This window comes from Cuculus canorus, chromosome 1 (assembly GCF_017976375.1).
Source record: "Cuculus canorus isolate bCucCan1 chromosome 1, bCucCan1.pri, whole genome shotgun sequence".
In the NCBI taxonomy this organism is placed as follows: Eukaryota; Metazoa; Chordata; class Aves; order Cuculiformes; family Cuculidae; genus Cuculus; species Cuculus canorus.
The window spans coordinates 1247366-1271504 of record NC_071401.1 but is presented as its reverse complement, the minus strand read 5'-3'; the positions used below and the strand labels follow the sequence as shown (position 1 = coordinate 1271504).

Sequence of the window (24139 nt, the reverse complement as noted above, 5' to 3'; positions counted from 1 at the left end):
GCTGCTTTTGGGGAGCCCCAAGTGCTGGAATCACACTGGGAATTATGCTTCCGGAACGATATTGGGGGGCCAGAATAATGCCGGAGCCGTTTTTGGGGTCCCTGTGGGGTGGTGGTGGTTCTCCCGTTTTTTTCCGAATAAATCCAGTCCTGAAGGTCCCATTAGTGCCATCCGGAGGAGATCCAAGTGTTCTGGAACTTTCTCAGCCGTATCCGATGAATCGAATCTGCTCCATTGGCGCTGTTTCCGACACTTTCCTTCAGCCGTATCCGAGGAATCGGATCTCGATGACAGTTCATCCCCATGGCTGCCAGGTCAACCCCGTGGCTCCCATTGAACCCCAAAGGCTGCCAGGTCAACCCATTGGCTCCCATTGAACCCCAAAGGCTGCCAGGTCAACCCATTGGCTCCCATTGAACCCCAAAGGCTGCCAGGTCAACCCCATGGCTCCCAGTGAACCCCAAAGGCTGCCAGGTCAACCTCATGGCTCCCAGTGAACCCCAAAGGCTGCCAGGTCAACCCCATGGCTCCCATTGAACCCCACAGGCTGCCAGGTCAACCCCGTGGCTCCCATTGAACCCCACAGGCTGCCAGGTCAACCCCATAGCTCCCATTGAACCCCACAGGCTGCCAGGTCAACCCCATGGCTCCCATTGAACCCCACAGGCTGCCAGGTCAACCCCATGGCTCCCATTGAACCCCAAAGGCTGCCAGGTCAACCCCGTGGCTCCCATTGAACCCCAAAGGCTGCCAGGTCAACCCCATGGCTCCCATTGAACCCCAAAGGCTGCCAGGTCAACCCCATGGCTCCCATTGAACCCCAAAGGCTGCCAGGTCAACCCCGTGGCTCCCAGTGAACCCCAAAGGCTGCCAGGTCAACCCCATGGCTCCCATTGAACCCCACAGGCTGCCAGGTCAACCCCATAGCTCCCATTGAACCCCAAAGGCTGCCAGGTCAACCCCATAGCTCCCATTGAACCCCAAAGGCTGCCAGGTCAACCCCATAGCTCCCATTGAACCCCACAGGCTGCCAGGTCAACCCCGTGGCTCCCATTGAACCCCACAGGCTGCCAGGTCAACCCCGTGGCTCCCATTGAACCCCAAAGGCTGCCAGGTCAACCCCATGGCTCCCATTGAACCCCAAAGGCTGCCAGGTCAACCCCGTGGCTCCCATTGAACCCCACAGGCTGCCAGGTCAACCCCGTGGCTCCCATTGAACCCCAAAGGCTGCCAGGTCAACCCCATAGCTCCTATTGAACCCCAAAGGCTGCCAGGTCAACCCCATGGCTCCCATTGAACCCCACAAGCTGCCAGGTCAACCCCATGGCTCCCATTGAACCCCACAGGCTGCCAGGTCAACCCCGTGGCTCCCATTGAACCCCAAAGGCTGCCACGTCAACCCCATGGCTCCCATTGAACCCCAAAGGCTGCCAGGTCAACCCCATGGCTCCCATTGAACCCCAAAGGCTGCCAGGTCAACCCCATGGCTCCCATTGAACCCCAAAGGCTGCCAGGTCAACCCCATAGCTCCCATTGAACCCCAAAGGCTGCCAGGTCAACCCCATGGCTCCCATTGAACCCCACAGGCTGCCAGGTCAACCCCGAATCCCATTGAACCCCACAGGCTGCCAGGTCAACCCATTGGCTCCCATTGTGCCAGGTCAACCCCATGGCTCCCATTGAACCCCAAAGGCTGCCAGGTCAACCCCGTGGCTCCCATTGAACCCCAAAGGCTGCCGGGTCAACCCCATGGCTCCCATTGAACCCCAAAGGCTGCCAGGTCAACCCCATGGCTCCCATTGAACCCCACAGGCTGCCAGGTCAACCCCATGGCTCCCATTGAACCCCAAAGGCTGCCAGGTCAACCCCATGGCTCCCAGTGAACCCCAAAGGCTGCCAGGTCAACCCCATGGCTCCCATTGAACCCCACAGGCTGCCAGGTCAACCCCATGGCTCCCATTGAACCCCACAGGCTGCCAGGTCAACCCCATAGCTCCCAGTGAACCCCACAGGCTGCCAGGTCAACCCCATGGCTCCCATTGAACCCCACAGGCTGCCAGGTCAACCCCATGGCTCCCATTGAACCCCAAAGGCTGCCAGGTCAACCCCATGGCTCCCATTGAACCCCACAGGCTGCCAGGTCAACCCCATGGCTCCCAGTGAACCCCAAAGGCTGCCAGGTCAACCCCATGGCTCCCAGTGAACCCCAAAGGCTGCCAGGTCAACCCCATGGCTCCCATTGAACCCCACAGGCTGCCAGGTCAACCCCATGGCTCCCATTGAACCCCACAGGCTGCCAGGTCAACCCCATAGCTCCCAGTGAACCCCACAGGCTGCCAGGTCAACCCCATGGCTCCCATTGAACCCCAAAGGCTGCCAGGTCAACCCCATGGCTCCCATTGAACCCCAAAGGCTGCCAGGTCAACCCCATGGCTCCCATTGAACCCCAAAGGCTGCCAGGTCAACCCATTGGCTCCCATTGAACCCCAAAGGCTGCCAGGTCAACCCCGTGGCTCCCATTGAACCCCAAAGGCTGCCAGGTCAACCCCATGGCTCCCATTGAACCCCAAAGGCTGCCAGGTCAACCCTGCACCGATCCATCAGCCGTATCCCAGGAATCGGATCTCGATGACATCGTCCCGGATGCGCGGATGGAACTCGACGGTGCTCCGATGGATCCGACAGCGGTACTTCCCGGAGGATCGGAGGTATCGGAAGAGCGGAGCCGCCGCCGGAAGGGCCGCGCGATGGGTCAGGAGAAGAGCGTCGGACGCCAACAACCGCCGTCGCTCCAAGAGCCGAAGGGTCCGAAGGAAGCGCTGAGGATCCTCCGCCAAAAGCACCAAATCCAAGGGCGGAAAACTCCAATGGGAAAAGAGCGACTCCGGAGAGCCACAAAGCACCGAAACCTATGGAGAAACGGATCTATGGGTCAGGGATCTATGGGTCGGGGATCTATGGGTCACGGATCTATGGGTCGGGGATCTATGGGTCACTATCTATGGATCAGGGATCTATGGGTCGGGGATCTATGGGTCACTATCTATGGGTCGGGGATCTATGGGTCAGGGATCTATGGGTCGGGGATCTATGGGTCACTATCTATGGGTCAGGGATCTATGGGTCACTATCTATGGGTCAGGGATCTATGGGTCAGGGATCTATGGGTCACTATCTATGGGTCGGGGATCTATGGGTCAGGGATCTATGGGTCACTATCTATGGGTCAGGGATCTATGGGTCAGGGATCTATGGGTCACTATCTATGGGTCGGGGATCTATGGGTCAGGGATCTATGGGTCACTATCTATGGGTCGGGGATCTATGGGTCAGGGATCTATGGGTCACTATCTATGGGTCGGGGATCTATGGGTCAGGGATCTATGGGTCGGGGATCTATGGGTCACTATCTATGGGTCAGGGATCTATGGGTCAGGGATCTATGGGTCACTATCTATGGATCAGGGATCTATGGGTCAGGGATCTATGGGTCACTATCTATGGGTCAGGGATCTATGGGTCAGGGATCTATGGGTCACTATCTATGGGTTGGGGATCTATGGGTCAGGGATCTATGGGTCAGGGATCTATGGGTCACTATCTATGGGTCGGGGATCTATGGGTCAGGGATCAATGGGTCAGGGATCTATGGGTCACTATCTATGGGTCAGGGATCTATGGGTCGGAGATCTATGGGTCACTATCTATGGGTCAGGGATCTATGGGTCAGGGATCTATGGGTCACTATCTATGGGTTGGGGATCTATGGGTCAGGGATCTATGGGTCACTATCTATGGGTCAGGGATCTATGGGTCAGGGATCTATGGGTCACTATCTATGGGTCGGGGATCTATGGGTCAGGGATCTATGGGTCACTATCTATGGGTCAGGGATCTATGGGTCACTATCTATGGGTCAGGGATCTATGGGTCGGGATCTATGGGTCCCTATCTATGGGTCAGGGATCTATGGGTTGTAGAGGGGGAATATGGGGTCATAGAGAGGTAAATGGGGTCATAGAGAGGGAATCTGAGGTCATAGAGGGGGAAATGGAACCATAGAGAGGCGATTGGGGTCATAGAGGATCAAAAGGGATCATAGAGAGGAAATTGGGACCATAGAGAGGGAATATGGGGACATAGAGAAGGAAATGGGGTTATAGAGAGGGATCTATGGGTCGCTATGGGTCAGGATCTATGGGTCAGGGCTCTATGGGTCAGGGCTCTATGGGTCAGGGATCTATGGGTCGCTATGGGTCACTATCTATGGGTCACTATGGGTCTCTATGGGTCACTATGGGTCTCTATGGGTCTCTATGGGTCTCTATGGGTCGCTATGGGTCGCTATGGGTCTCTATGGGTCTCTATGGGTCTCTATGGGTCACTATGGGTCACTATGGGTCTCTATGGGTCTCTATGGGTCACTATGGGCCTCTATGGGCGTCTATGGGTCTCTATGGGTCACTATGGGCCTCTATGGGTCTCTATGGGTCACTATGGGTCTCTATGGGTCTCTATGGGTCTCTATGGGTCTCTATGGGTCTCTATGGGTCACTATGGGTCTCTATGGGTCTCTATGGGTCACTATGGGTCTCTATGGGTCTCTATGGGTCACTATGGGTGTCTATGGGTGTCTATGGGTCTCTATGGGTCTCTATGGGGTCTCTATGGGTCACTATGGGTCTCTATGGGTCTCTATGGGTCACTATGGGTGTCTATGGGTGTCTATGGGTCTCTATGGGTCACTATGGGTCTCTATGGGTCTCTATGGGTCTCTATGGGTCACTATGGGTCTCTATGGGTCTCTATGGGTCACTATGGGTCTCTATGGGTCTCTATGGGTCTCTATGGGTCACTATGGGTGTCTATGGGTGTCTATGGGTCTCTATGGGTCTCTATGGGTCGCTATGGGTCACTATGGGTCTCTATGGGTCTCTATGGGTCTCTATGGGTCACTATGGGTCTCTATGGGTCTCTATGGGTCTCTATGGGTCTCTATGGGTCTCTATGGGTCACTATGGGTCTCTATGGGTCTCTATGGGTCTCTATGGGTCTCTATGGGTCTCTATGGGTCTCTATGGGTCACTATGGGTCTCTATGGGTCTCTATGGGTCTCTATGGGTCACTATGGGTGTCTATGGGTGTCTATGGGTCTCTATGGGTCTCTATGGGTCGCTATGGGTCACTATGGGTCTCTATGGGTCTCTATGGGTCTCTATGGGTCACTATGGGTCTCTATGGGTCTCTATGGGTCACTATGGGTCTCTATGGGTCTCTATGGGTCTCTATGGGTCACTATGGGTGTCTATGGGTGTCTATGGGTCTCTATGGGTCTCTATGGGTCGCTATGGGTCACTATGGGTCTCTATGGGTCTCTATGGGTCTTTATGGGTCACTATGGGCCTCTATGGGTGTCTATGGGTCGCTATGGGTCGCTATGGGTCGCTATGGGTCACTATCTATGGGTCTCTATGGGTCAGGGCTCTATGGGTCGGGCTCTATGGGTCTCTATGGGTCGCTATGGGTCTCTATGGGTCTCTATGGGTCTCTATGGGTCGCTATGGGTCGCTATGGGTCACTATGGGTCACTATGGGTCTCTATGGGTCAGGGCTCTATAGGTCGGGCTCTATGGGTCTCTATGGGTCTCTATGGGTCTCTATGGGTCGCTATGGGTCTCTATGGGTCTCTATGGGTCGCTATGGGTCAGGGCTCTATGGGTCGCTATCTATGGGTCCCTATGGGTCACTATCTATGGGTCTCTATGGGTCAGGGCTCTATGGGTCACTATCTATGGGTCGCTATGAGTCTCTATGGGTCGCTATGGGTCGCTATGGGTCGCTATCAATGGGTCACTATGGGTCTCTATGGGTCAGGGCTCTATGGGTCACTATCTATGGGTCACTATGGGTCACTATCTATGGGTCTCTATGGGTCAGGGCTCTATGGGTCGCTATGGGTCGCTATGGGTCAGGATCTATGGGTCAGGATCTATGGGTCACTCACGGCGGGGGGCCGCAGGCCGGCGAGGCGCAGGACGCGGAGGGCGATGTCCATGCGCCGTGGGTCGCTATGGGTCACTATCTATGGGTCAGGGCTCTATGGGTCAGGGCTCTATGGGTCGGGATCTATGGGTCGCTATGGGTCGCTATGGGTCACTCACGGCGGGGGGCCGCAGGCCGGCGAGGCGCAGGACGCGGAGGGCGATGTCCACGCGCCGTGGGTCGCTCTCCAGGATCAGCAGCGTTGCGCCGTGGGGCAGCGATCGCCCCACAACCACCGCCGAATAACCGCAGCGCGACCCCAACTGCAGCGCCCCACGGGGGCAGCGCCCCCGCACCAAACGCTCCACCACCCGCCCTGTTGGGGGGGGGCACATGGGGGGCAGATGTGGGGCGGATGTGGGGCAGAGGGAGGAAGAGAGGCACCAATGGGGCTATAGAGGGGGTCAATGGGGTCATAGAGTGGGAGTTGGGGTCATAGAGTGGTAATTGGGGCTATAGAGGGGCCAATGGGGTCATAGAGAGGCAATTGGGGCCATAGAGGGGCCAATGGGGGTCATAGAGTGGCAATTGGGGCTATAGAGGGGCCAATGGGGCCACAGAGGGGGTCAATGGGGTCATAGAGTGGCAATTGGGGTCATAGAGTGGGAATTGGGGCTATAGAGGGGCCAGTGGGGGTCATAGAGTGGCAATTGGGGTCATAGAGGCACCAATGGGGCCATAGAGGGGCCAATGGGGGTCATAGAGTGGCAATTGGGGTCATAGAGAGGGAATGTGGGACCATAGAGAGGGAAATGGGACCATAGAGGGGGCCATAGAGGGACCAATGGGCCATAGAGGTTCCAATGGGGCCAAATGGGATCAATAGGACCATAGAGGCACCAATGGGGCCATAGAGGGGCCAATGGGGTCATAGAGAGGGAATTGGGGCCATAGAGTGGCAATTGGGGTCATAGAGGCACCAATGGGGCCATAGAGAGGCCAATGGGGCCAAATGGGGTCAATGGAGCCATAGAGGGATCAATAGGGCCAAATGGGGTCAATGGGGCCATAGAGGGGTCAATGGGGCCAAATGGAGTCAATGGGGCCATAGAGAGGTCGATGGGGCCTTAGAGGAGTTAATTGGGCCTTAGAGGAGCCAATGGGGTCAAAAGGGGCCAAGAGGGGCCAATGGGGCCAAAGAGGGGTCAGTGGGGCCATAGAGGGGTCAATGGGGCCAAGAGGGGCCAATGGGGCCATAGAGGGATCAATGGGGCCAAGAGGGGTCAATGGGGCCATAGAGGGGTCAATGGGGCAAAGAGGGACCAAGAGGGGATAATGGGGCCAAATGGGATCAATGGGGCCATAGAGGCACCAGTGGGGTCATAGAGAGGGAATTGGGACCATAGAGAGGGAAATGGGGTCACAGAAGGGAAATGGGGTCATAGAGGGGATAAGAGGAATCAATGGGGCCAAGAGGAGTAAATGGAGCCAAAGAGGGGCCAATGGGGCCATAGAGAGGTCAATGGGGCCAAATGGCATCAATGGGGCCGTAGAGGAGCCAGTGGGGCCAAGAGGGATCAATGGGGCCAAATGGGGTCAATGGAGCCATAGAGGGGCCAATGGGGCCAAATGGGATCAATGGGGCCAAGAGGGATCAATGGGGCCATAGAGGGACCAATGGGGCCATAGAGGGATCAATGGAGCCATAGAATAGTTAATAGGGTTAAATGGGGCCAACAGGGGCCAAAGGGGCAATAGAGTGGCCAATGGGGGTAAATGGGGCCAAGAGGGATCAATAGGGCCAAATGGGATCAATGGGGACATAGAGGGGCCAATGGGGCCAAATGGTTTCAATAGGGCCAAATGGGATCAATGGGGCCAAGAGGGGTCAATAGGGACATAGAGGGGTTAATTGGGCCTTAGAGGGGCCAATGGGGTCAAAAGGGGCCAATGGGGCCATAAAGGGATCAGTGGGGCCAAGAAACATCAATGGGGTCAAGAGGGGTTCGATGGGGCCAAATGGGGTCAATAGGGCCATAGAGAGGTCAGTGGGGCCATAGATGATTCAAAGAGACCATAGAGGGGCCAATGGGGCCAAGAGGGGTCAAAAGGGGCCAAGAGGGGTCAAAAGGGGCCAAGAGGGATCAGTGGGGCCAAGAGGGGCCAATAAGGACATAGAGGCTCCTATGGGGCCAATAGGCATCAGTGGGGCCATAGAGGGTCCACTGGGGCCATAGAAGGATCAATGGGGCCAAGAGGGATCAATGGGGCCATAGAGGGGCCAATGGGGCCATAGAGGCTCCTATGGGGCCAATAGGGGTCAGTGCGGCCATAGAGGGGCCAATGGGGTTAATTAGGGTAAAAGGGGTCATAGAGGGGCCAATGGGGCCAAGAAACATCAATTGGGCCAAATGGGGTGAATGGGGCCATAGAGACACCAATGGGACCAAGAGGGGTCAATGGGGTCAATGGGTTCAAAAGGGTCCAATGGGGCCATAGAGGGGCCAATGGGGCCAAGAGGGATCAATAGGGCCATAGCGGGACCAATGGGGCCATAGAGGGATCAATGAGGTCAAGAGGGGCCAATGGGGCCAAATGGGTCAGTGGGTCCAGAGAGGGATCAATGGGGCCAAATGGGTCCAATCGGTCATAGAGGGATCAATGGGGCCATAGAGGGGCCAATATGGTCATAGAGAGGCCAAAGGGGCCAAGAGGGAACAATGGGGCCAAATGGGATCAATGGGGCCAAGAGGGATCAGGGGGGGCCAAGAGGGGTCAATGGGGCCAAAAGGACACAATGGGGTCATAGAGGGTCCAATGGGGCCAAAAGGGTCCAATGGGGCCATAGAGGGGCCAATGGGGCCATAGATAGGTCAGTGGGGCCATAGATAGGTCAGTGGGGCCAAGAGAGGGCAATGGGGCCAAATGGGGCCAAGAGGAGTCAATGGGGCCTTAGAGACACCAATGGGGCCATAGACGATCCAATGAGTCCATAGAGGGGCCAATGGGGCCAAGAGGGAACAGTGGGGCCAAATGGGGTCAATGGGGCCATAGAGGGGTCAATGGGGTCATAGAGGGGCCAATGGGGTTAAATGGGGTAAAAGGGGCCATAGAGGGATCGATGGGGCCATAGAGGAGCCAATGGGGCCATAGAGGAGCCAGTGGGGCCAATAGGGATCAATGGGGCCAAATAGGGTCATAGAGGGGTTAATGGGGCCATAGAGGGGCCAATTGGGCCATAGAGAGGCCAATTGGGCCAAATGGGATCATTGGGGCCTTAGAGAGGCCAATGGGGCCATAGACGATCCAATGAGACCATAGAGAGGCCAATGCGGCCATAGAGGGGTCAATGGGGCCAAATGGGATCAATGGGGTCATAGAGGGGCCAATGAGGTCAAGAAGGGCCAATGGGGCCATAGAGGGACCAATAGGGTTAAATGGGGTCATTGGGGCCATAGAGGGGTCAGTGGGGCCATAGAGGGGCCAATGGGGCCAAATGGCATCAATGGGGCCAAGAGGGATCAATAGGGTCATAGAGGGACCAATGGGGCCATAGAGGGGCCAATGGGGCCATAGAGGGGCCAATGGGGCCATAGAGGGGTCATAGAGGGGTCAATTGGATGAAAGGGGATAAATGGGGCCAGCGGGGCCCAATGGGATCAAGGGGGCCAAGAGGGATCAATAGGGCCAAATGGGTCAGTGGGGCCATAGTTGGACCAATGGGGCCATAGAGGGGCCAATGGGGCCATAGAGGGGCCAATGGGGCCATAGAGGGATCAATGGGGCCATAGAATAGTTAATAGAGTTAAATGGGGTCATTGGGGCCATAGAGGGGTCAGTGGGGCCAAGAGGGATCAATTGGGCCAAAGGGGGTCAATGGGGCCAACAGGGGCCAATGGGGTTAAATTGGGTCAATGGGGCCATAAAGTGGCCAATGGGGTCAAAAGGGGCCAATAGGGCCAAGAGGGGCCAATGGGGCCATAGAGGGATCAGTGGGGCCAAGAAACATCAATGGGGTCAAGAGGGGTTTCAATGGGGGTCACCCCATTGAAACCACATGGGGTCAACGGGGCCATAGAGAGGGAAATGGGTCCAAGAGGGGCCAATGGGGCCATAGACGATCCAATGAGACGATAGAGGGGCCAATGGGGCCAAATGGGATCAGTGGGGTCATAGAGGGGCCAATGAGGTCAAGAAGGGCCAATGGGGAATACAGGGACCAATAGGGTTAAATGGGGTCATTGGGGTCATAGAGGGGTCAGTGGGGCCAAGAGGGACCAACGAGGATAAGAGGAGTCTATAGGGCCATAGAGGGATCAATGGGGTCATAGAGGGGCCAATGGGGCCATAGAGGAGTCAATGGGGCCAATAGGGATCAATGGGGCCAAATAGGGTCATAGAGGGGTTAATGGGGCCATAGAGAGGCCAATGGGAGCATAGAGGGATCAATGGGGTCAATAGGTTCTAAAGGGGCCAATGGGGCCATAGAGGGGCCAATTGGGCCAAATGGGATCATTGGGGCCAAGACGGGCCAATGAGACCATAGAGGGATCAATGGGGTCATAGAGGGGCCAATGGGGCCATAGAAGAGCCAATGGGGCCAAAAGGGGCCAATGGGGCCGTAGAGGGATCAATGGGGCCATAGTGGGGACAGTGGGCCCAAGAGGAGTCTATGGGCCCATAGAGGGATCAATGGGGCCAAGAGGGGCCAAGAGGGGTCAATTGGATGAAAGGCAGTAAATGGGGCCAAGAGGGATCAATGAGCCCATAGAAAGGTCAATGGGGCCATACAGGGGCCAATGGGCCATAGAGCGGCCAATGGGGCCAAGAGGGATCAATAGGGCCAAATGGGGTCAATGGGGTCATAGAGGGGCCAATGGCGCCATAGAGGAGCCAATAGTGCCTTAAGGAGTCAGGGGGGCCAAGAGGGGCCAATGGGGCCAAAGAGGAGCCAATAGTGTCTTAGAGGGGTCAGTGGGGCCAAGAGGGGCCAATGGGGTCATAGAGGAGCCAGTGGGGCCAAGAGGGATCAGTAGGGCCAAATGGAGTCATAGAGGGGTCAATGGGGTCCATAGGTTCTAATGGGGCCAAAAGGGGCCAATGGGGCAAATAGAGGGGACAATGGGGCAAAGAGGGGCCAAGAGGGGCCAATGAGACCATAGAGGGATCAATGGGGTCATAGAGGGGCCAATGGGGCCAAATGGGATCAATGGGGCCAAGAGGGGTCAATTGGATGAAAGGCGGTAAATGGGGCCAAGAGGGATCAATGAGCCCATAGAGGGGTCAATGGGGCCATAGAGAGGTCAGTGGGCCATAGAGGAGCCAATCGGGCCAAATGGGATCAATGGCGCCATAGACGATCCAATGAGACCATAGAGCGGCCAATGGGGCCAAGAGGGATCAATAGGGCCAAATGGAGTCATAGAGGGGTCAATGGTGCCAAGAGGGATCATGGGGTCAATAGGGTCCAATGGGGCCAAGAGGAGTCTATGGGGCCATAGAGACGTAAATGGGGCCATAGAGGAGTAAGTGGGGCCAAGAGAGATCAGTGGGGCCAAATGCGGCCATAGAGACGTAAATGGGACCATAGAGGGATCAATGGGGCCAAGAGGAGACAATGGGACCATAGAAGGGTCAAAGGGGCCACAGAGGGGCCAGCGGGGTTAAATGGGGTCAGTGGGGTCAAGAGGGGCCAATGGCGCCATAGAGAGACCAATGGGGCCAAATGGGGTAAAGGGGGCCATAGAGAGGCCAATGGGGCCATAGAGAGGTCAATAAGGCCATAGAGGCTCCATTGGGGCCAATAGGGGTCAGTGGGGCCATAGAGGGGCCAACGAGGATAAGAGGGGCCAATGGGGCCATAGAGAGATCAATGGGGCCAAGAGGGATCAATGGGGCCAAGAGGGATCAATGGGGCCAAATGGGATCAGTGGGGTCATAGAGAGTTCAATGGGGCCATAGAGGGGTCAATGGGGCCAAATGGGTTCAATGGGGCCAAATAGGATCAATGGGGCCAAGAGGGTCCACTGGGGGTCATAGAAACGTCAATGGAGCCATAGAGGGGCCAATGGGGCCAAATGGGATCAATGGGGCCAAGAGGGGCCAATGGGGATAAGAGGAGTCTATAGGGCCGTAGAGGGATCAATGGGGCCAAATGGGATCAATGGGGCCAAGAGGGGCCATTAGTACCATAGAAGTTCCAATGGGGCCAATAGAGGAGTCTATGGGCCCGTAGAGGGATCAATGGGGTCAAGAGGGGCCAATGGGGCCATAGAGGGATCAATGGGGCCAAATGGGTCAATGGGTCCATAGAGGGACCAATGGGGCCATAGAGGGGCCAATGGGGCCAAATGGGATCAATGGGGCCAAGAGGGGCCATTAGTACCATAGAGGCTCCAATGGGGCCAATAGGGGTCATTGGGGCCATAGAGGGTCCACTGGGGTCATAGAAGCGTCAGTGGGGCCAAGAGAGATCAATAGGGCCATAGAGGAGTGAGTGGGCCCATAGAGGGGTCAATGGGGCCAAGAGGGGCCAATGGGGCCATAGAGGGGTCAATTGGGCCATAGAAGAGCCAATGGGTCCAAGAGGAGTCTATGGGCCCATATAGGGATCAATGGGGCCAAGAGGGGCAAATGGGGCCAAATGGGGTCAATGGGGCCATAGAGGGTCCAATGGGGCCATAGAGGGGTTAATGGGGCCATAGAGGGGCCAATATGGTCATAGAGAGGCCAATGGGGCCAAGAGGGATCAATGGGTCCAAATGGGTCAATGGGGCCAAGAGGGGTCAATGGGGCCATAGAGGGATCAATGGGGCCATAGAAGGGCCAATGGGGTAATAGAGAGGGAAATGGGATCATAGAGAGGAAAATGGGTCCAAGAGGGGCCAATGGGGCCATAGACGATCCAATGAGACCATAGAGGGGCCAATGAGGCCATAGAGCGGTCAATGGGGCCATAGAGGGTCCAATGGGGCCAAATGGGGCCATAGAGGAGCCAATGGTGCCTTAGAGGGGTCAGTGGGGGCGAAGAGGGGCCAATGGGGCCATAGAGAGGTCAATGGGGCCAAGAGGAGCCAGTGGGGCCAAAAGGGATCAATGGGGCCATAGAGGGGCGAATGGGGCCAAATGGGGTCAATCGGGCCAAGAGGGGCCAATGGGGCCATAGAAGTTCCAATGGGGCCAATAGGGGTCATTGGGGTCATAGAGGGATAAATAGGGTTAAATGGGGTCAATGGGGCCAAATGGGCTCAATGGGGCCAAGAGGGGCCAATAAGGCCATAGAGACACCAATGGGGGTCAGTGGGGCCAAGAAATGTCAATGGGACCATAGAGGGGCCAATGGGGCCAAGAGGGGTCAGTGGGGCCACAGAAGGATCAATGGGGCCAAATTGGGCCATAGAGGAGCCAATGGTGCCTTAGAGGGGTCAGATGGGGCCAAGAGGGGCCAATGGGGTCATAGAGTTGTCAGGGGTGCCATAGAGGGGTCAATTGGGCCCAAAGGGGCAAATAGGGCCAAGAGGGGTCAGTGGGGCCATAGAGGGATCAATGGGGCCAAATGGGGTCAATGGGGCCGTGGAGGGCCCAATGGAGCCAAGAGGGGTAAATGGGGTCATAAGAGGGATCAATTGGGCCAAGAGGGGTGAATTGGACGAAAGGGGGGTAAAATGGGGTCAAGAGGGACCAATGGGACCATAGAGGGATCAATGGGGCCATAGAGAGTGCAATGGGGCCATAGATGGGGAACGGGGCCAAGAGGAGCCATTGGGGCCTAAAAGGGATCAATGGGGGCTATAGAGGGGCCAATGGGGTCATAGAGTTGTCAGGGGTGCCATAGAGGGGTCAATGGGGCCAAAAGGGATCAATGGGGCCATAGAGGGGCCAATGGGGCCAATGGGGTCAATAGGGTCGTAGAGGATCAATTGGACCATAGCAGGGCCAATGACACCATAGAGAGGCCCAATGGGGCCAAGAGGGGTCAGTGGGGCCATAGAGGGATCAATGGGGCCAAATTGGGCCATAGAGGATCCAATGGTGCCTTAGAGGGGTCAGTGGGGCCAAAAGGGGCCAATGGAGCCATAGAGGGGTCAATTGGACGAAAGGGGATAAATGGGGCCATAGAGGGATCAATGGGGGCCAAATAGGTCAATGGGGCCATAGAGGGATCAATGGGGCCAAATAGGTCAATGGGGCCCATAGAGGGATCAATGGGGCCAAATGGGTCAATGGGGCCAAGGGGGATCAAAGGGGCCAATGGGGTCAATGGGGCCATAGAGGGCAATGGGGATAAGAGGAGTCTATACGGGCCATAGAGGGACCATTGGGCCAAAAGGGGTCAATGGGATGAAAGGGGGTAAATGGGGCCAAGAGGGGCCAATGGGGCCCAAGAAACATCAATGGGGCCATAGAGGGATCAATGGGGCCAAGAGACGTCAATGGGGTCATAGACGGGCCAATGGGGCCAAATTGGGTTCAATAGAGCCAAATGGGATTAAAGGGACTAAGAGGCGCCAATGGGGCCATAGAGGGGCCAAAGGGGCCAAGAGGAGTCATTGGGGCCATAGAGGGATCAATAGGGCCAAATGGGATCAATGAGGCCATAGAGGAGCCAGAGGGAGCCAATGGGGCCATAGATTGGATCAATAGAGCAATAGAGTGATCAATGGGGCTAAAAGGGGTCAATGGGGCCATAAAGGGATCAATGGGGCCATAGAGGGGCCAATGGGGGCCATAGAGGGGATCAATGGGGTTAAATGGGGTCCAATGGGGCCAAATGGGATCAATAGGGCCATAGAGGGACCAATGGGGTTAAAATGGGGTCAAGAGGGGGCCAATGGGGGCCATAGATGGGATCAATGGGGGCCAAGAGGGAACAATGGGCCACAGAGGGGCCATGGGACAGTAGATGGGGCAATGGGGCCATAGATAGGTCAGTGGGGCCAAGAGATTGCAATGGGGCCAAATGGGGGTGAATGGGACCATAGAGGGGTCAATGGGGCCAAAGAGACACCAATGGGGCCATCGACGATCCAATGAGACCATAGAGGGGGCAATGGGGCCAAGAGGGATCAGTGGGGGCCAAATGGGCTCAATGGGGCCAAGAGGGGCCAATGGGGCTATAGAGGGGCAAAATGGGGCCAAGAAACATCAATGGGACCATAGAGAGAACAATGGGCCAATGGGTTGAATGGACCTTAGAGAGGGCATGGGGCCAAAAGGGGATCAATGGGGCCATAGAGGGATCAATGGGGCCAAAGAGACGTCAATGGGGTCCATAGACGGGCCATGGGGCCAAAATGGGTTCAATAGAGCCAAATGGGATTAAGGGACTAAGAGGGCGCCAATGGGGCCATAGAGGGGCCAAAGGGGCCAAGAGGAGTCATGGGGCCATAGAGGGTCCAAAAGGGGCCATGAGGGGTCAATGGGGGCCATAAAGGGATCAATAGGGCCAAATGGAATCAATGAGGCCATAAGGGGCCAGAGGAGCCAATGGGGCCATAGATGGATCAATAGGGCAATAGAGTGATCAATGGGGCTAAAAAGGGGTCAATGGGGCCATAAGGGATCAATGGGGTCAAAAGGGGCCAAGAGGGGCCAATGGGCCATAGAGAAGTCAATGGCGCCATAGAGGAGCCAGTGGGGCCAAGAGGGATCAATTGAGGCCAAATGAGGTCAATGGAGCCAAGAGGGGACAATGGGGGCCATAGAGGGCACAAGGGGCCAAGAGTGGGTAAATGGGGGCATAGAGGGGCAAATGGGTCATAGAGGGGACAATGGGGCCATAGAGGGACCAATGGGGCCCATAGAGGATCAATGGGGCAAAGAGGGGCCAATGGGCCAAATGGGATCAATGGGGCCAAATGGGGCAATGGGGCCAGTAGAGGTCAGTGGGGCATAGAGGGATCAATGGGGGCCAAATGGGGTCAATGGAGCCATAGAGAGGTCGATGGGGCCATAGTGGGGTTAATTGGGCTTAAAGGGGCCAATGGGGCCAAATGGGATCAATGGGGCCAAGAGGGGTGAATTGGACAAAAGGGGGTAAATGGGGCCAAAAGGGGCCATATGGGGGCCATAGAGAGGTCAGTGGGGCCATAGAGTGGGTCAATGGGGCCATAAATAGTTTGAATGGGCAAAATGGGTCAATGGGTCAAGAGGGGCCAAATGGGCCATAGAAGGGCCAGTGGGGCTAAAAAGGGCTCAATGGGGGCCATAGAAGGGCCAAATAGAGCCAAATGGGTCAATGGGGTCATAGAAGGGGCCAATGGGGTTAAGAGGGGCCTATAGGGCCAAATGGGTCATTGGGGCCAAGAGGAGTCTATGGGACCATAGAGGGGCCAATGGGGCCAAGAGGAGTCTATGGGACCATAGCGGGATCATGGCTCCAAGAGGGGCCAATGGCGCCATAGAGGGGCCAATGGGGCTATAGAAAAGTGATGGGGCCAAGAGGGATCAATGGGGCCATAGAGAGACCAATGGGGCATAGAGGTGCGAATGGGGTCATAGAGGATCCTATGGGGCCATAGAGGGGGTAATGGGGGCCATAAGGGGCCAATGGGGCCATAGAGGGATCAATGGAGTCAATTGGTCCAAGAGGGGTCAATGGGGCCATGGAAAAGGGTTAATGGGGCCATGGAGAGGGGTATGGGGGTCATAGAGAGGGAATGGGATCATAGAGAGGGAATGGGGCCATAGAGGGGCCAATAGGGCCAAATGGGTCAATCGGGCCAAGAGGGGCCAATGGGCCAAGAGGAGTCTATGGGGCTATAGAGGGGCCAATGGGGTTAAGAGGGGACCAATAGGGCCAAATGGGTCCAACGGCGCCATAGAGGCCCATGGGACAAGAGGAGTCTATGGGGGCCATAGAGGGGCAAATGGGGCCATAGAAGGGCCAACGGGGCCAAAATGGGTCAATGGGGCCATAGAGGCCCAATGGGGTCATAGAGGGGCCAATAGGGGCCAAGAGAAGTCTATGGGGGCCAAGAGGAGTCAATGGGGCCATTGAGGGGCCATAGGGCCAAATGGGTCAATGCGCCATAGAGGCCCAATGGGGCCAAGAGGAGTCAATGGGGCCAAGAGGGTCATGGGGCAAATGGGTCAATGGGGCCGTAGAGGGGCCAATAGGAGTCTATGGGGCCAATAGGGTCAATGGGGCCATAGAGGCCCATGGGGCCAAATGGGTCAATGGGGCCAAGAGGGGCCAATGGGGCCAAGAGGAGTCTATGGGACCATAGAGGGGCCAACGGGGCCAAATGGGTCAATGGGGCCATAGAGGAGTCAATGGGGGCCATAGAGGGGGCCAAATGGGGCCATAGAGGGGCCAATGGGGCCACAGAGGGGCCAACGGCTCCGTGATCCCCTTCCGTTGACCCCAGGGCGTTACCTTTGTCGGGGCCGAGGCAGGGGCAGGTACTCGCAGGGCCCGCCCCCACCGGTCGAAGGTGCTGAGGACGTCTTGGGGGGTCTCCGGGCAGCGCGTGGAGCTGCACGAACTGCAGCGCCCGCTCCTCCACCCGCAGCCCCGTCAGGCGGTCGCGGAGCCACCGCAGCAGCACCGCCCGCCACAGCAGCGGCCGCCCGCGTGGCGCCAGCGCAGCGCCACCGCCAGCGCCAGCGGCAACAGCGCCAGCGCCAAGCGACAACATCGCGGACGCTAGGGGGGGCGATAGGGGGCCGCGATAGGGGGCGATATAGGGCGATAGGGGGCGGTACGGGGCGATATGGGGCGATTATTTTGTGAAAATATGGAGCGATATAGGGCGCTAGGGGGGCGATACGGGGCGATATGGGGGCGATATTTTGTGAATATGGAGCGATATTAGGGCGATATGGGGCGATATTTTGTGCAATATGGAGCGATAGAGGGAGATATGGGGCGATATAGGGCAATATAGGGTGATAGGGGGCGATAGGGGGGCGATATTTTGTGCAAATATGGGGTGATATTTTGTGCAATATGGAGACGACATAGGGCAATATGGGGCAATACAGGGTGATATGGGGCGATATTTTGTGCAAATATGGAGCGATATGGGGCGATATTTTGTGCAATCATGGAGCGACCTAGGGCAATATGGGGCATATAGGGTGATATAGGGGCGATATTTTGTGCAATATGGAGGAATATAGGGCGATATGGGGCGTTATGGGCAATATAGGGGCGGTGTGGTGCGATATGGGGCGATATGGGGCAATATGGGGCGCTATGGGGTTGAGGGGCACAGATTGAGCCCCGCAGCAGCGCCACCACGTTATGGGGCGCTATGGGGAGCTATGGGGGCACTATGGGGCATTACAGGGGGCTATGGGCGCTATGGGAGCTATGGGGGCACTATGGGGCATTACAGGGGGGCTATGGGGCGCTAATGGGAGCTATGGGGCATTATAGGGGATTATTGGGGGGCTATGGGTGCTATGGGGTGTTATGGGGCGCTATGGGGCATTATAGGTGTTTATGGGGCACTATGGGTGCTATGGGGCACTATGGGGGGTTATGGGGCACTATGGGGGTTATGGGGGTTATGGGAGTTATGGGGGTGCTATGGGGCGCTATGGGTGCTATAGGGTACTATGGGTGCTATGGGAGTTATGGGGGCGCTATGGGGCATTATAGGGGGTTATGGGCACAATGGAGTGCTATGGGAGCTATGGGGCACTATGGGACATTATAGGTGGTTATGGGGCACTATGGGGCACTATGGGGCCCTATGGTGCTGTGGGGCAACAATGGAGCACTATGGGAGCTATGGGGGCGCTATGGGGGCATTATAGGGGGTTATGGGGTGCTATGGGCCACTATGGGTGCTATGGGCACTATGGGGTGTTATGGGGGGTTATGGGGCGCTATGGGCGCTATGGGGCCTTATAGGGGGCTATGGGGCACTATGGGGCACTATGGGTGCTATGGGGCACTATGGGGTGTTATGGGGGGCTATGGGGCCCTATGGGAGCTGTGGGGCATTATAGGGGGTTATGGGGTGCTATGGGAGCTATGGGGCACTATGGGTGTGTTATGGGGGGTTATGGGGCACTATGGGGCACAATGGGGCCTTATAGGGGGTTATGGGGCACTATGGGAGCTATGGGGCACTATGGGGGGTTGTGGGCCATTATGGGGTGTTATGGGGGGCTATAGGGCCCTATAGGTGCTGTGGGGCACAATGGAGTGCTATGAGGTCCTATGGGTGCTGTGGGGGGTTATGGGGCGTTATAGGGACTTATGGGGCGCTATGGGCTGGTATGGGCGCTGTGGGGGTCTATGGGTGCTATGGGGCACAATGGAGTGCTATGGGAGCTATTGGGCGCTATAGGAGCTATGGGCCTATGGGCTGTTATGGGCGCTATGGGCGCTATAGGGGGTTATAGAGGGTTATGGGGGCGCTATAGGGCCCTGTGGGTGCTGTGGGAGGACAATGGAGCACTATGGGAGCTATGGGGGCACTATGGGGCATTATAGGGGGCTATGGGGCGCTATAGGTGCTATGGGGGCACAATGGGTGCTATGGGGGCACTAATGGTGTATGGGGCATTATAGGGGGCTATGGGGGCGCTATGGGGCGCTATGGGCACTATGGGTGCTATGGGGGCATTATGGGGGGTTATGGGGCACTATGGGGCACTATGGGTGCTGTGGGGCCAATGGAGCGCTATGGAGGTTATGGAGCTATGGGGCGCTATAGGAGCTATGGGGCCTATGGGCTGTTGTGGGCACTGTGGGGCGCTATGGGGCGCTATAGGGGGTTATAGGGGTTTATGGGGGGTTATGGGGCCCTATGGGGCCCTATAGGGGCCCTATGGGGTGCTATGGGGGCAGAATGGAGTGCTATGGGGCACTATTGGGGCATTATAGGGGGCTATGGGGCACTATGGTGCTATGGGGCAACTGTGGGGGGTTATGGGGGGCTATGAGGTGCTATGGGGGCGTTATGGGGTGCTATGGGGCATTATAGGGGGTTATGGGGTACTATGGGGCACAAATGTGTACTATGGGGAGTTATGGGGCGCTATGGGGCCTTACAGGGCATTATTGGCCCCTATAGGTGCTATGGGGCACTATGTGGCACTATGGGGCACTATGGTGCTATGGGGCACTATTGGGGTGTAATAATGGGGGCTATTAGGGCCCTATGGGTGCTGTGGGGCACAATGGAGCACTATGGGAGCTATGGGGCACTATGGGTGCTATGGGGCCCTATGGGCGCTATGGGGCGGCTATGGGGGGTTAGGGGGGTTTATGGGGCGCAATGGAGTGCTGTGGTGCTATGGGTGTTATGGGGTTCTGTGGGGCGCTATGGGACCTATAGGGTACTATGGGGCCTTATAGGGGGTTATGGGGGCGCTATGGGCACAATGGGGGGTTATGGGGGGCTATGGGGTGTTATGGGGGCTATAGGGCCCTATGGGAGCTGTGGGGGCACAATGGAGTGCTATGGGAAGGCTATGGTGCTATGGGCGCTATAGGGGCTTATGGGGCGCTATGGGGTGTTATGAGGCACTGTGGGCCTATGGGTGCTATGGGGCACAATGGAGTGCTATGGGAGCTATGGGTGCTATTGGGCGCTATAGGAGCTATGGGGCCTATGGGCTGTTATGGGCACTGTGGGGCGCTATGGGGGCGCTATGGGGGTTATAGGGGTTTATGGGGCGTTATGGGGGGCTATAGGGCCCTATGGGTGCTGTGGGGCACAATGGAGCACTATGGGAGCTATGGGGGGTTATGGGAGCTATGGGGCATTATAGGGGGTTATGGGGCGCTATGGGAGCTATGGGGCACTATGGGGGGTTATGGGGCACTATGGGGTGTTATGGGGCGCTATAGGGCCCTATGGGTGCTGTGGGGCACAATGGAGTGCTATGAGGGCCTATGGGTGCTATGGGTGTTATGGGGCGTTATAGGGACTTATGGGGCGCTATGGGCAGTTATGAGGCACTGTGGGGGTCTATGGGTGCTATGGGGCACAATGGAGCGCTATGGGGCGCTATGGGGCGCTATGGGAGGTTATAGGGGTTTATGGGGGGTATGGGGCGCTATGGGGCCCCATAGGGTAGCTATGGGGCACAAATGGAGCGCTATGGGGCACTATGGGGCATTATAGGGGTCTATGGGCGCTATGGGTGCTAATGGGGGCACTATGGGGGGTGTTATGAGGGGGCTTGAGGTGCTATGGGGCACTATGTGGGTGCTACGGGGGACACTATGGGTGCTATGGGGCACTATGGGGGGTTATGGGGCATTATGGGGCGCTATAGGGTGTTATGGGGCGCTATGGGGCACAATGGAGCGCTATGGAGGTTATGGGGCGCTATGGGGCGCTATGGGGCGCTATGGGGTACTATGGGTGTTATGGGGCACTATGGGGGGTTATGGGGTGTTTATGGGGGGCTATAGGGCCTTATGGGTGCTATGGGGCGCTATGGGGGGGTTATGGGCGCTATGAGGGGGCTATGGAGTGCTGTGGGCGCTATGGGGCGCTATGGGGCGCTATAGGGGTTTATTGGGCCCCTATGGGTGCTATGGGGCACAATGGGTGCTATGGGAGCTATTGGGGCGCTAGTGGGGCACTGTGGGGGGTTATGGGGCGCTAATAGGGCGCTATGGGGGCACTATAAGGGCCTATGGGACACTGTGGGGGTGCTATGGGGCGCTATGGGGGCAGGGTGGGGGGCACACGCGTGTCTGTGCCCCACAGCGCCCCACATCCCACCCCCTGTGCCCCACATCCCACCCCCTGTGCCCATAGCGCCCCAACATCCCACCCCCCGTACCCCACACCTCCCTCTGCCCCACATCTCACTCTGCCCCACATCTCCCCACATCTCCCTCTGCCCCACATCCCCTCTGCCCCACATCTCCCCACATCTCTCTCTGCCCCACATCCCCCTCTGCCCCACATTCCCCTCTGCCCCACATCTCCCCACATCTCCCTCTGCCCCCACATCCCCCTCCGCCCCACATCTCCCTCTGCCCCACATCTCCCCACATCCCCCTCTGCCCCACATCCCCTCTGCCCCACATCTCCCCACATACCCCTCTGCCCACATCTCCCCCACATCCCCTCTGCCCCACATCCCCCTCCGCCCCACATCCCCCTCTGCCCCACATCTCCCCACATCTCCCTCTGCCCCACATCCCCTCTGCCCCACACCTCCCCCCTCCATCCCTCTGCCCCACATCCCTCTGCCCACAACCCCCTCTGCCCCACATCTCCCCACATCCCCTCTGCCCCACATCTCCCCACATCCCCTCTGCCCCACATCCCCTCTGCCCCACATCCCCTCTGCCCCACATCCCCTCTGCCCCACATCTCCCCACATCTCCCCACACCCCCTCTGCCCCACATCTCCCCACACCCCCTCTGCCCCACATCCCCTCTGCCCCACATCTCCCCACATCTCTCACCGCTCTCTCCGCGCCGATAATAATGAACAATTAACGACCTCTTAATAATTAAATACCCTTTAAATAATGAAAGAGAGAGAGAAAGGAGTCCAATTACAGTGGGGGAGGGAGACTGGGGAGCACTGGGCCATACTGGGGCCATACTGGGAGGGGATACTGGGAGCACTGGGAGCACTGGGGCCATACTGGGAGGGGGTACTGGGAGCACTGGGGCCATACTGGGAGCACTGGGGCCATTACTGGGAGCACTGGGGGCCATACTGGGGAGGGGGATACTGGGAGCACTGGGAGCACTGGAGCATACTGGGAGGGGATACTGGGAGCACTGGAGAGCACTGGAGCCATACTGGGAGGGGATACTGGGAGGCACTGGAGCCATACTGGGAGCCATACTGGGAGCCATACTGGAGCCATACTGGGAGCACTGGAGCCATACTGGGAGGGGATACTGGGAGCACAGGGAGCACTGGGGACATACTGGGAGCACTGGAGCCATACTGGGAGGGGATACTGGGAGCACTGGAGCCATACTGGGGAGGGATACTGGGAGCACTGGGAGCACTGGAGCCATACTGGGAGCACTGGAGCACTGGAGCCATACTGGGAGGGGATTACTGGGAGCACTGGAGCCATACTGGAGGGGATACTGGGAGCACTGGGAGCACTGGAGCCATACTGGGAGGACACTGGGAGAACTGGGAGCACTGGAGCCATACTGGGAGCACTGGAGCCATACTGGGAGAGGATACTGGGAGCACTGGGAGCACTGGAGCCATACTGGGAGCACTGGGGCCATACTGGGAGCCATACTGGGAGGCACTGGGGCCATAGTGGGAGGGGATACTGGGAGCACTGGAGCCATACTGGGGAGGGGATACTGGGAGCACTGGGAGCACTGGAGCCATACTGGGAGGGGATACTGGTGAGCACTGGGGAGCACTGGAGCCATACTGGGAGCACTGGGAGCACTGGAGCCATACTGGGAGGGGATACTGGGAGCACTGGAGCCATACTGGGAGGGGATACTGGGAGCACTGGGAGCACTGGAGCCATACTGGGAGCACTGGGAGAACTGGGAGCACTGGAGCCATACTGGGAGCCATACTGGGAGCACTGGGAGCACTGGAGCCATACTGGGAGGGGATACTGGGAGCACTGGAGCCATACTGGGAGCCATACTGGGAGCACTGGGAGCACTGGAGTCCATACTGGGAGCCATACTGGGAGCACTGGGAGCACTGGAGCCATACTGGGAGGGGATACTGGGAGCACTGGAGCCATACTAGGAGCACTGGGAGCACTGGGGCCATACTGGGAGGGGTACTGGGAGCACTGGAGCCATACTGGAGGGGATACTGGAGCACTGGAGCCATACTGGGAGCACTGGAGCCATACTGGGAGGGGATACTGGGAGCACTGGGAGCCGTAGTGGTTTCCCTCTGGTCACGTGGACGCCTGTTGCTAAGGGATACGGGGTGTGGCTTGTCCCTGATCACGTGGACACTATGGCGGCGGGAGTGAGGGGTGTCTATTCACGTGACACAGCCGCGCCAGAGGAGGCGTGGCTTCCACTCACCACGTGGACGTCGCTCTCTTTTTGCAGGCGGGGGGCTGTGTCGTCGCCGTCACGTGACGTCCCCGTTTGGCACGCGCCGCGTTTTGTTTCGTCGGTCATGTGACAGCGGTGAGTCGGGGGGCGTGGCTGCTCTCGTGTCACGTGACGGGCGTAGGCTTTGGGGGGCGCGGCTTTTCTTTGATCCCGTG

General features: G+C 57.5%; 1 protein-coding gene and 1 long non-coding RNA gene across 2 annotated transcripts; one reads left to right on the top strand and one right to left on the bottom strand.

The window, feature by feature from the left end:
- Positions 1-1084: 1084 nt before the first annotated feature.
- On the top strand, positions 1085-1594 carry LOC128849268 (uncharacterized). Its single transcript, XR_008447289.1, has 3 exons — positions 1085-1154; positions 1435-1474; positions 1555-1594. It is a non-coding gene; the product is annotated as an uncharacterized LOC128849268 (long non-coding RNA).
- Positions 1595-2276: 682 nt separating this feature from the next.
- LOC128853903 (transmembrane O-methyltransferase homolog) lies at positions 2277-24050 on the bottom strand. The gene is given in 5 exon segments (XM_054082485.1): positions 2277-2909; positions 6162-6434; positions 17244-17552; positions 17555-17629; positions 23952-24050. Coding segments are annotated over 5 exon segments (1065 nt in total). The 3' UTR covers positions 2277-2600.
- Positions 24051-24139: the final 89 nt, after the last annotated feature.